Source organism: Sphaeramia orbicularis, chromosome 17 (genome assembly GCF_902148855.1).
Source record: "Sphaeramia orbicularis chromosome 17, fSphaOr1.1, whole genome shotgun sequence".
Lineage (NCBI taxonomy): Eukaryota > Metazoa > Chordata > Actinopteri > Kurtiformes > Apogonidae > Sphaeramia > Sphaeramia orbicularis.
In genome coordinates, this window is record NC_043973.1 from 6,104,163 (window position 1) to 6,114,561 (window position 10,399).

General features: G+C 36.4%; 1 protein-coding gene across 1 annotated transcript; it reads right to left on the bottom strand.

Moving 5' to 3' along the window:
• Positions 1-1,497: 1,497 nt before the first annotated feature.
• On the bottom strand, positions 1,498-8,901 carry lactb2 (lactamase, beta 2). The gene is made up of 7 exons (XM_030161120.1): positions 8,685-8,901; positions 7,563-7,723; positions 7,279-7,399; positions 6,264-6,442; positions 5,746-5,894; positions 4,552-4,639; positions 1,498-3,241 (listed from the first exon to the last, which is right to left on the bottom strand). Exons 1-7 carry the CDS (start codon positions 8,804-8,806, stop codon positions 3,198-3,200), a joined length of 864 nt encoding a protein of 287 aa, XP_030016980.1. The 5' UTR covers positions 8,807-8,901; the 3' UTR covers positions 1,498-3,197.
• Between the last annotated feature and the right edge of the window lie 1,498 nt (positions 8,902-10,399).

Sequence of the window (10,399 nt, forward strand, 5' to 3'; positions counted from 1 at the left end):
ACAATGCAGAGTCGTCTCTCTCCGCCTTCTACATAGCCTACACTTTACACTGCACTGATGGCGAAATGGATATTGTTGAGTCGGCAGTCTTGTTCACTTTAAAGAAAACATCTGTTTTCAAAGCTGTACATTTAGGTTTTACTTGATCTTTGTTTATTACAGTCAGTTCTGGATCACTAGTTTTGGATTAAGGCGACATCTTATACATGTATGCTTCTCCTAAAACACTCAATCCTCAGGATGTTGTTTATGTACTGGCTAGAACTATAGTAGCCTACTCATCATTGTGAATTGTATGCAAATGTTGGGCGGTCTCCTGTTTCTTTCTCTCACTGATCAGCCTTGGCGGAGGTCTGCGCTCTCCGAGTGCTTCTAGTAGGAAATGTAGTCTTACTTGCTGTGTATCTACAACATGGAACAGCATGCAGAAAAAGCTTTAGATCATTTCAGGGTATTCATTCATTCATGACTATATTTTACATTTACGCACTTGACAGATGCTTTTTTTTTTTTCCAAAGCGACTTACAAGGGGATATATAGTAGTTTTTCTTGTTTCAAATGATTTATATTTCAGTTGGTTTTAAATGTTTTGATATGTCTTTCATTATTGTGTTTGCTTTATCACCACTGAAAACTCATATTCTGAGTGTAATTATTTTTCAATTCTAGCCCATTTGTTATTTGAATTTACTTTTTCCTGAATTAACTGTTGTTACTTTAAGTTGCAAACAAGGCCTTCACCTCAATATATCAGATGCATGTACAAAAATGTAGGAGATTAAATAAAGGTAATAATAATAATAATAATAATAATAATAATAATAATAATAATACAAAAAAAGCTTTTTACATATTTTAACTCAAAGATGTCGATGTACAATGAGGATGTTAATATGGAATAGAGAGAGAGCAGCTGCTTTATCCTAAACATGCAAACAAACTTGTTTAAGAGAAAATGAGGATATTAAGTACTGAAACTTGTCAAACATTTGGACGTTTGAGTACTTAACTCAAGTTTGTTTTAAACTATGTTCTCGACTGTGAAATGGACATCTATTGCTACCTGCTAACTGCACTAGCTAACTGTGTTTCTAAAGTCACGGCTCTTGGTTGTTTACAACTATGATCCAAAAACCTGCATATTGATTTCTGTTTCTATTGTTTTCCTGCAAAAAATTTTACGCTTGCATAATAGTTGTACATCATTAGGGATGAGGCTGCTTACAGTAAAGTGACACTCATTGCCTGTCACAAGCAGTTCATGAAGAACCTGCAAAGAAAAAAGTACCCAAAAGGCATATGACATCAAAGCTTAGTCAACATGAAGAGCTGAGAGTGGAGTTGACTGTGGGGCAAGAGGTCACTGTTAGTTTAGTAAAAACATGAAAATAAATCTAAAAACACTGATAACTGGAATACTCCATGATGTGTGATTTAGTTATTTGACCCTTTAAAGCATCTTTTAACAGAGAAAAAAAAAATCAAGAAGCTTCAACTACATTAATCAACACTGTCTTTATCTTTTTCAATAAAATTATACATTTACAGTCTTTAAAATTTATCATAAAATCACTCATTCTTAACATTTGGAATGAATATTTACAACTATACTATCACTTTTTTTCTGGCAGCTTGATGTCACAACAAATGAACAGATACTGCCACCTAGTGACACACTGATGCAGAAAGTTTTCAGAGTGCTGAATAATCAGAACTGTAAAGGTGAAAGTAAAAGTTAAAAATAGCAGCTGATAAACATGTGACAAAGGACAGGGTGAAAATATGTGAAGATTTCCTGTTGTATTGAGTACACTCTGAACTGCAGGTAAACCCTCACCAGGGCTGTGTTAAAACTCATTCAGAGCAAGTGGACACTCATCTGTAACGGTGACACAGAACTTTGCAACAATAATTCACTGACAGAGTACTTTGCTCTGTCAGTGTTTGACACAAAGGCATATAGTGTGTCACTGCACAACAGGCCTCATTGTATCACTTGTATAAGTAACAGCAATATGGGCTATTAAACTGATAAAATACTGATTCACTTAAGTTTTACAGCAGAAGAGAAGATGAAAAAGATAACAAATGTACAAGATGTAGTGAAGGAAAAGAAGATATAGTATTTCTGAACAGAGATTCTAAATTAAGAGTTTACATGGACACTCATCCAATACAAAGTGCATTTATGTCATAGACTGTATAAAACAAAAGGGATGTCATGAAGGCACTTCATATTAGAAGCCAAAATGTCTCGACTATAGCTCATAAACTCTACCACCTCCATGTTATCCTGTGAAAAATAATTTTGGACTTTTTAGGCTAATTTGTGCATAGTTGACATTTTTTGAATTGACATTTCAGTCGGTTTGTTTCAGAAATCAGTTTGCTTAATAGATCAGTTTGTTTTTAATAAGATATGTGATGATATAAAAATAGGTGCTTGAGTGTTGTAAGGGCCAGTGTTGGCAGCTGGTTAGTGTATGTGACAAAACACAGAAAACATGGCACCGCTTTATGGTTTACATATTAAAAGCATGTAGAATATAGATTTTTTAAAAATATTTTTGCTCATTCTGCTGGAAATACAACAGAAGAATTAGTTTTACAGCTTTTATTATTCAGAAAACCATGATGAACCCATAACGTGTTCTGGGAAAAAAAAAGTTTTTTGTTACTACAAGCTTTTTGACTATGAAGAAATTCCACAATCCTTTAAAGTCTCCAAAAAACAGCTAACTCATCCACAGACCAGTTTAGTTTTTCTACCTCTTCATGTCCATCCCTCTCAGAAATTCCCTCATGGATCAGTCAGATGCAAAAGGAGGCTCAGATCACAAATTTACATGGCCGGTATGTTCCTATTAAACACATTATCGCTGCCCCCCATGACTTTGAATGAAAATTCTTGTTGACTTATTCTGCCGATTTTGGTGGTTACATGAGGCATCTCTAGTCAAACTGGGGTGTCATTTACATTATTAATGAAATATTAGGGTCCATGTAAACACAGTCAGTGTCAATAAAACGACTACTTGGGCTTTACAAAAAATAATAATTCAAGGGCACTAAACCTTTACACAGGCACAGACAACACAACAGTCACACAGTTGTGTCAGGTATATCAGTAGAAAATGGTTAAGCTCATGGATTTTCATTGTCTTGTTCATTTTAAGCCCTTTTGAGCAGTGGAGGTTCACAGGTTGCTCTTCCATTTGATCTTCTGTGAGGGCTCATTCACTAAAGGAGAAAACATATTTATAAATCCAAGTGACATTGAGTGAGTGGATGTCTCCTTTCTTAAATGACTAACAGCACACACAATCAATAACCTGGTCTTTAAAGTAAGTGTAATCTCCAAGTATATAAAACTTGGTTTTTAAAATCAACAGAAATAACAAATATGCTGTTCTGAAAAGCCGGGAGTGAGTCCACTGAGAGTGGATAAGCAGAAAGGAGTAAGGACAGAACCAAAGTGGCCTACCACTGTGGATTGAGACAGCAGCTAAATAGATTACAGCCACTCACACAGAAACTCTTGAATTTACACTATACTGAATGGAAACAGTTTAACGGTCCAATTCCACAGGTTATTACTACATAGTTCACATCTGTTAACATGTTTCCAAAAACTATTCTCCACATACAGACTGTGCAATTTAAAGTGACTCTTAATTTTAATAGTTCCTGTGCAAATAAATACTTTAAAGGTACAGTGTGTAACTCCCCTACCCTAGGTGGCAGCAAATACCTGAATCAATGCAAAGATGGCGCAATTTCTCTGTTCCAGTGTTCCGCTTACCTAACAGCTGGCACTTTGGGACAAAAAGCCTTGGCTGTATCTTTCGCGATTTTCAAATACTTCGTATCCACAACCTGCCAAAATGGCAAGCACCTCAACTTCTCTGTCATCACTTCCATCAGCCTGGTGTCACAGAATTCCATGTAATGACCACTGACCCCCACCTCAAAAGCTGGGGTGGTATCACGAAATCGCTGAAAATTCCGTGATGGGCCCACAGAAGTGATACAGATGTAAGTCAGTGACAGGCATCAGCCATGGTCCATGCACGGATCCCCTGATACAAATATAACTGCATCTGGATCACTCATCTTACGTAGTCCACACACAGATCCCCTTTTTCAAATATAACTGTGAGTGGACCACAGCTGATGCCTGTCACTGACTTACACTGGTATCACTTTTGTGGGCCCATCACAGAATTTTCAGCGATTAAGATAGGGAGAAGCCCATCCCATTCTGCAGCCAGCTACTTGGATTTTTGTCCTCTGTAGACTCATGTAGGAAAAAAAATGGCGGCAATAATGGTGGTGCCCAGCAAGCAGTACCCGCACAATGTATATTTTAACGGGTTTATCTAGGTTAAATGTAATTGAACAAATTGGGTTTTTTTCACTGATTGAGCACTGTTTTTCAATTATAATCAATACTTAGATTCATTATTGGAAAGAACACTATAAAAATCCTACACACTGTACCTTTAAGATTATACTGCTGTACTTTCTGCAGTGGTGGAAATGTGACATACCCAGACTAATTTTGCCTTCTTTCTCCAGCTTCTTCAAGTGATGAACCAAGTTCACCTCAGCTGCTTTATGTAGATACTCAGGTGTGTCCTGGAGGTAAAGAAGCAAATGTATAAATAAAAAAATTAATCCCGTTTTTACTCTGATTCATTGCATGTTTTGAAGTCACAGATACTGTAACTTAAAACCATGGATCCATTCCCATTCCCATCCCCATCCACATTACATTTTTATTTTAAAACAGAACATGTCCACACTACTCTGGTGTTTTAGGGTTCTTAAGACAGACTTTCACAGCTTTTAGCTTGTAATCTCCAGGGTTGCACTGTGGTCTAAACAGAAAGAAACCAAGGTCCTGTCCAGAGCCACAATAAAATGTGACCTAAGTGATTCAATCACACACTGTAAGCTCATCTGTGAAAAAAGAGAATACAGCATTAAAATGTGTCCACATACATCTTCAGTGATCACCTTTGACCAGGTGTGACTTCCGTGTTCTGTATGCAAATAAACAGACTCATCTACAGCCTAGAACAGAGCAGAAGCTTACACTGTAAGTTCAGCAGACAGGCTTTGTAATGTGTCTATTGTAAATTTAAGTTCCTGGGCTACCAACTTTCATCGATTTTAAGGTGGAGTGTGTTCTTGCCTGTAACTCCCTACAGGAGGTCAAACAATCAATTCAACTTACATGTCAATATGACAACTCTGACCATTCTATTTGTTTCATCAGTTGTCTACAGACATGTGCATTAATAATGATTGACTACAGAATATTCAGTTTGTAAAATTCAGAAGAATATCACATACATATTGTATTTCCTTAGAAAGAAAAGAAAAGACCATCATTTCAGTGGCAGTACCTCCCTGGACATAATTCTGACCATGTGTCCTGAAAGATGAGACCTCACTACACCCCAAGTGCATTCACACCTTGCACACCTTCCAAGAAAGGAAATCTCCTGTGTCATCCTTCCCAAACCACTATGACTCTTGCTTGTATCAACACAAGCATGACCACTTTATTAAACTGGTTATGTGATAAGTATTTCAGGACTTACAAAAGATGATGGTTATTTTCTGAAACTTACTAAAATGCTTGTTTGGCATTTTTCAAATGAAAACACATTAGCATGAATGTTGCCTAGCTTCTTACGATAGGAAAGCTTCTAAGTCCCTTTGGGTTTTGTTCTAACCTTGTAGACAATCTTGACGAGTTCCATTGAGGAGAAAGGCCTTCCTGCATCTGACTGAACTGCTCTCAGGATCTGCTGCTCTCTCTGGTCTCTGTGGCTCATGTACTGTATGATCTTAGAGCCAGCATCCTGAACCACAGGGCCATGACCTGCAAACACACCAGCAGCAAACACTCTTATTTTATTTCTAAATGGTGACCATGTGATGCTTGTCTAACTAACACAAAACAAATATTTTCTTCAAGTCACACTAAATGGGATTCATCTCAATAAATATGAGTAGAAAGTAAATGTGACAAACATTTTGTTTGAGTTTTGTGTAGCTTCTATTCCTTTCTTATTTCAGTTCCACCCTTGGTGATGAAGTCATATTTTTCATGTGGTTGTCCACGTTTAAAGCCTGCATGAAACAATATGGTAAGCGGGCACAAGACAAAGTACCTAAGCCTATCTTCAGAGTATCTTCCTCATGGCATTCTCACATCTCTAGCATCCATCATCAGTAGATAGTCACTCACCAGGGTAGATAAGGTCAGCCTGGGAGTCCAGTAGGATTTGGAGTGACCTCATGTAGTCATAGAGATCCTCAAACACTGCCGTGCCCTCACCCAGGATGCAGTCTCCAGAGAATAGAGCCTGCTCTTCCTCCAGCAGCAAAGCCATGTGATCATCTGTGTGGCCGGGGGTAAACAGCACTCTGGGTAAGAAAAAATAAAAGATTCATAAATATACATGTATATATATATATATATATATATATATATATATATATATATATATATAGAGAGAGAGAGAGAGAGAGAGAGAGAGAGAGAGAGAGAGAGAGAGAGAGAGAGGGGAGAGAGAGAGAGAGAGAGAGAGAGATACCTATCCACTTTAAGACACAAAGACAATTGTATTTACTCACTCCAGTAATTAATAAAAAGCATATTCTGCATCTAGTGTAGGTTTTTTTAGTAGAATTTTACTATAATCTGTGATTGTATCTACTACGATAATCAGCATTTTTTGTAAATGATGATGTAAACACACGGAAAAATTCACAAAAGGATCAGAAGTAGAAAAAAATGTGATATTTTATGAATCTTTGGAACAAATGTACCAAACAGGGGAAAAAACTCAAGGAAAAAGCCTCCAAATGTGATTGGACTAGACATACAAAACTTAGTAGTTAATGTTTCAGGTACAAACATACAGAAACACCTCTATGCCAAATGGAAGACCACCACTTTTTATTGGTGAGAACACAGAATTCATACCATGTTATTTCCACTTTCCTGTGCTTGCACCTCAGCAAAATCATGTGAGAGAATTAAACTGATCAACAAAAAAATTTACGGTTTAATCTACACCCCTTTGTAATCAAAAGTTTCAAAATAGTGACTTTTCATTGTATATTGCTGCTATGGAAAGGCATCAACCTTCTACATTTAACAAAAAATGGCTTAATAGTGGCCCAGCATAAGGTTTGCTCACAGCTTTAATCATCAGTAGATTTTATCTGCTTTCAGGATTCACAGAAAATGAACTGACTTGAGTGTGGCTCCCTCCGTTTGTACCACGTCTCCATCTTTTAAGTAAGTAAAGCTCTTATTTCCAACTGACTCTGAGGCGCGGTTGGAATGAGGTAGTTTACTGACTTTGACCTCTGAACCTGCAGGACGAAAAACAAAGAGTCAAATTACATGCTGTCTTTGGCCTCTATTACATTACGCAATCAACCAAACAAAAATTACATTTGTGCTCTTACCCTGGCACTACATGATGAGCTCTTAAAGAACTAAAAACAAAAGTATATTTCAGCTAGATACACATACCTGTGATATTTCTGCAGATGTCCTCTACTCCTCCTGTGTGATCATGATGCCAGTGTGTGACAATAATCTCCTGAATGCTGGTATTGAACTGCCTCAGAGCCTGTTTCAGATTCTTGATGTATTCAGGAACGGCAGGCTCTCCAGTGTCTATTAACACTCGTCTGGAAGAAAAACCAATGTGATGCTTTAAACATAGCTGTACATAGATGTGAAGTTGTCACTGCTCATTCTGATAATCTTTTTTTTCTTTGTGACATTTATGGATTGCCTTACTTAATTTGCACGTGATTGCAAACTTGACTGAAATATTGTCTAGAAAATACACTACTGTGCAAAAGTTTTAGGCGGCCTTTAGATTTGTTGTTTTGCAGTATTGAAATGAACAGGCATATTTATTTCTCAGTCTCTTTTCCTCAGATACAACAAGAAAATACAGGAAATATATGCACACCCTATAAAGACACACAAAAAACTGAACTAAACGGGTTATGAAGGTTAAAGTCAGTATTTAGTGTGACCCCCGACCCCATGACAAGAAGCTGCAAAAACCGTTAGAAACATCTGAAATGTATTGCATGAAACATGGAATAAAAAATCAACAAGTGAATGCCAAAAATGTCACATTGTCTGAATAAAAGGATTAAAAACATGTTCAGTGACAAAGGAAGGTCACACTAAATATGACCACTTTTGTTTATAGAAGCTGTGTTTTTTTCTTTCAACAAAACTTTTGTTTTTACTGCTGTACATACTACAGTAAAGTATGTAATAAGTATAGTATAATTATTTTTATAAACATATTTAACTGACAATATGTATGGAACGCGCTATAGAAATAAACTTGTCATGCTTCACCTTGCTTTCATTAAATATTTTAGACCTCTTTTACGCAATGTCTGTGTCTATAACTATAACAGAAACCTTTATTAATTGAAAGAACTGTTATTAGCTTAAGAGAGCAAGTTGAGCTAACGTTACCAAAATACCAACACTCAATATTACTCTATTTGTAGCGTTAATGCCTTTTACTTAAAAAATAAACAGATCATTTATAGCTATTCATGAGTGAAACTACATTAACGCAATCCTCTTTTCCCAGTCAGTGCAGCTCCAGTACCTCACCTGTCCCCTGTTCCCACCAAGTACGTATTAGTTCCCTGCAGGGTCATGGGTCCCGGGTTACACCCCAAAACTCGAATAACTCGGGCAGACAGCTGTTCTATTCGAGGAATAACGACGCTCATAGCTATACCGTTAGCAACACTTCACGTATGTATACAAACAGGTTAATAACGACAGAAAATGTGTTCAACAAGACCTACAACGGAAACAGCGTTTGGGCAATGTTTACTTCCGGTATGATGGCCCTTCAAAATAAAACATAGTGAACAATAAAATTGTTTTCTTTTCGAGGTAAAAAATAAATAAATAAATAAATAAATAAATACATACATACATACCTTATAAAGACAGCAAAACACACAACTGGTCAAATTAAATACATTTTCCCCAAAATCTACAATATATGTCACAATTAATAATCTCATGCTCTTTCACAAAAACATACAGTAACATATAGTAAACACTTGGTGGAGCCACTGCTCAGTGATTGTGCTTGAATAACACCTCACAATCCACATTACTCTTTTTAAACCTTATGGGTAGTCACCATAACACAGAGTTTAATTACTCGGAGATGACTCTTACCACGTCCTCAGTATTTAATAATTGAACAGTCTTTTAGTTGCAGTGATGAAGTTTGGAGAATTAAACGTTTTTAGAATATGCATATTTTATTTACAAGGTGCTACATAGACTAGCCCCTTCTCCAATGTCTGAGGTTTTTAAACCTATGTGTGGTTCTTCTGTGTGGGATTGGGGCTGTGTAGTCCTACACAGAAAAAAAAAACACTTTTGGACAAGTTACATGTTAGTTTAGTTCCATGAAGAGAACTAAATACTGGAACAATCCCTCAAAAACAAAAACAAACTCTCAAAAAGATAATGCTCCTCATATTCCACCTTCAAAACTAAACTCGAACAGTGTCTTAAAAACTAGTCTTGTGATCCTTTTTAACTTTTAATCTTTTTATGTCTACTATTTTTAATGTGTTGTACATTTACTGTGTTGCACTTTTATTGTGTTGTTCTTTTATTGTTCTGTTTCTAAGTTTTAATTGTAATGTTTTGTATTACCTGCCTGGAACTATGGATGAAAATTAGCATTTTCGCTATTATCTGGCATATTATTATTTGATGTTGTTCAATACAGATGTTCATTAATGTGTGTTGTCCCTACTAAACAAACAAACAAACAAACAAATAAACAATCAAACAAACGTCCACTTTTGTATGGAAAACGCTCAGTGGACTGCCTCTGTGACACGTCAGTAGCACTGAAAGGGCACCATATTTCACCTCATTCCTCAAGAACAAATAAAAAAGTAACAATAAAAGACATGAAAACTCGGGCTACTATGGTCCTGTCCAGTCAGGTGGACAGAGAAGAATTGTATCATGTCATTTACACAACTCTTAGGTATGTTGTCATTATAATTACATATTTCCACAGTCTGATGCTTTATCAGTTTTACAACTGATAGTGTAAATTAATGGAATTAGCTTTTATTTAAAATAATTTGCAAAGGATGGCGATGATGATGGCAATGATGATGATGATGACAGTAATGATGATGGTGATGATGAGGCTATGTTATGGAGAAGGCCTTGTAAAGGGTCCACTGCAGTTCCCAGACTCACTGATTAAGCACTTATATGCTTGTTGCCTGTTGTTTGATGTATGGCCCTGCTACTAAAATTTTTATACAATTATTTCC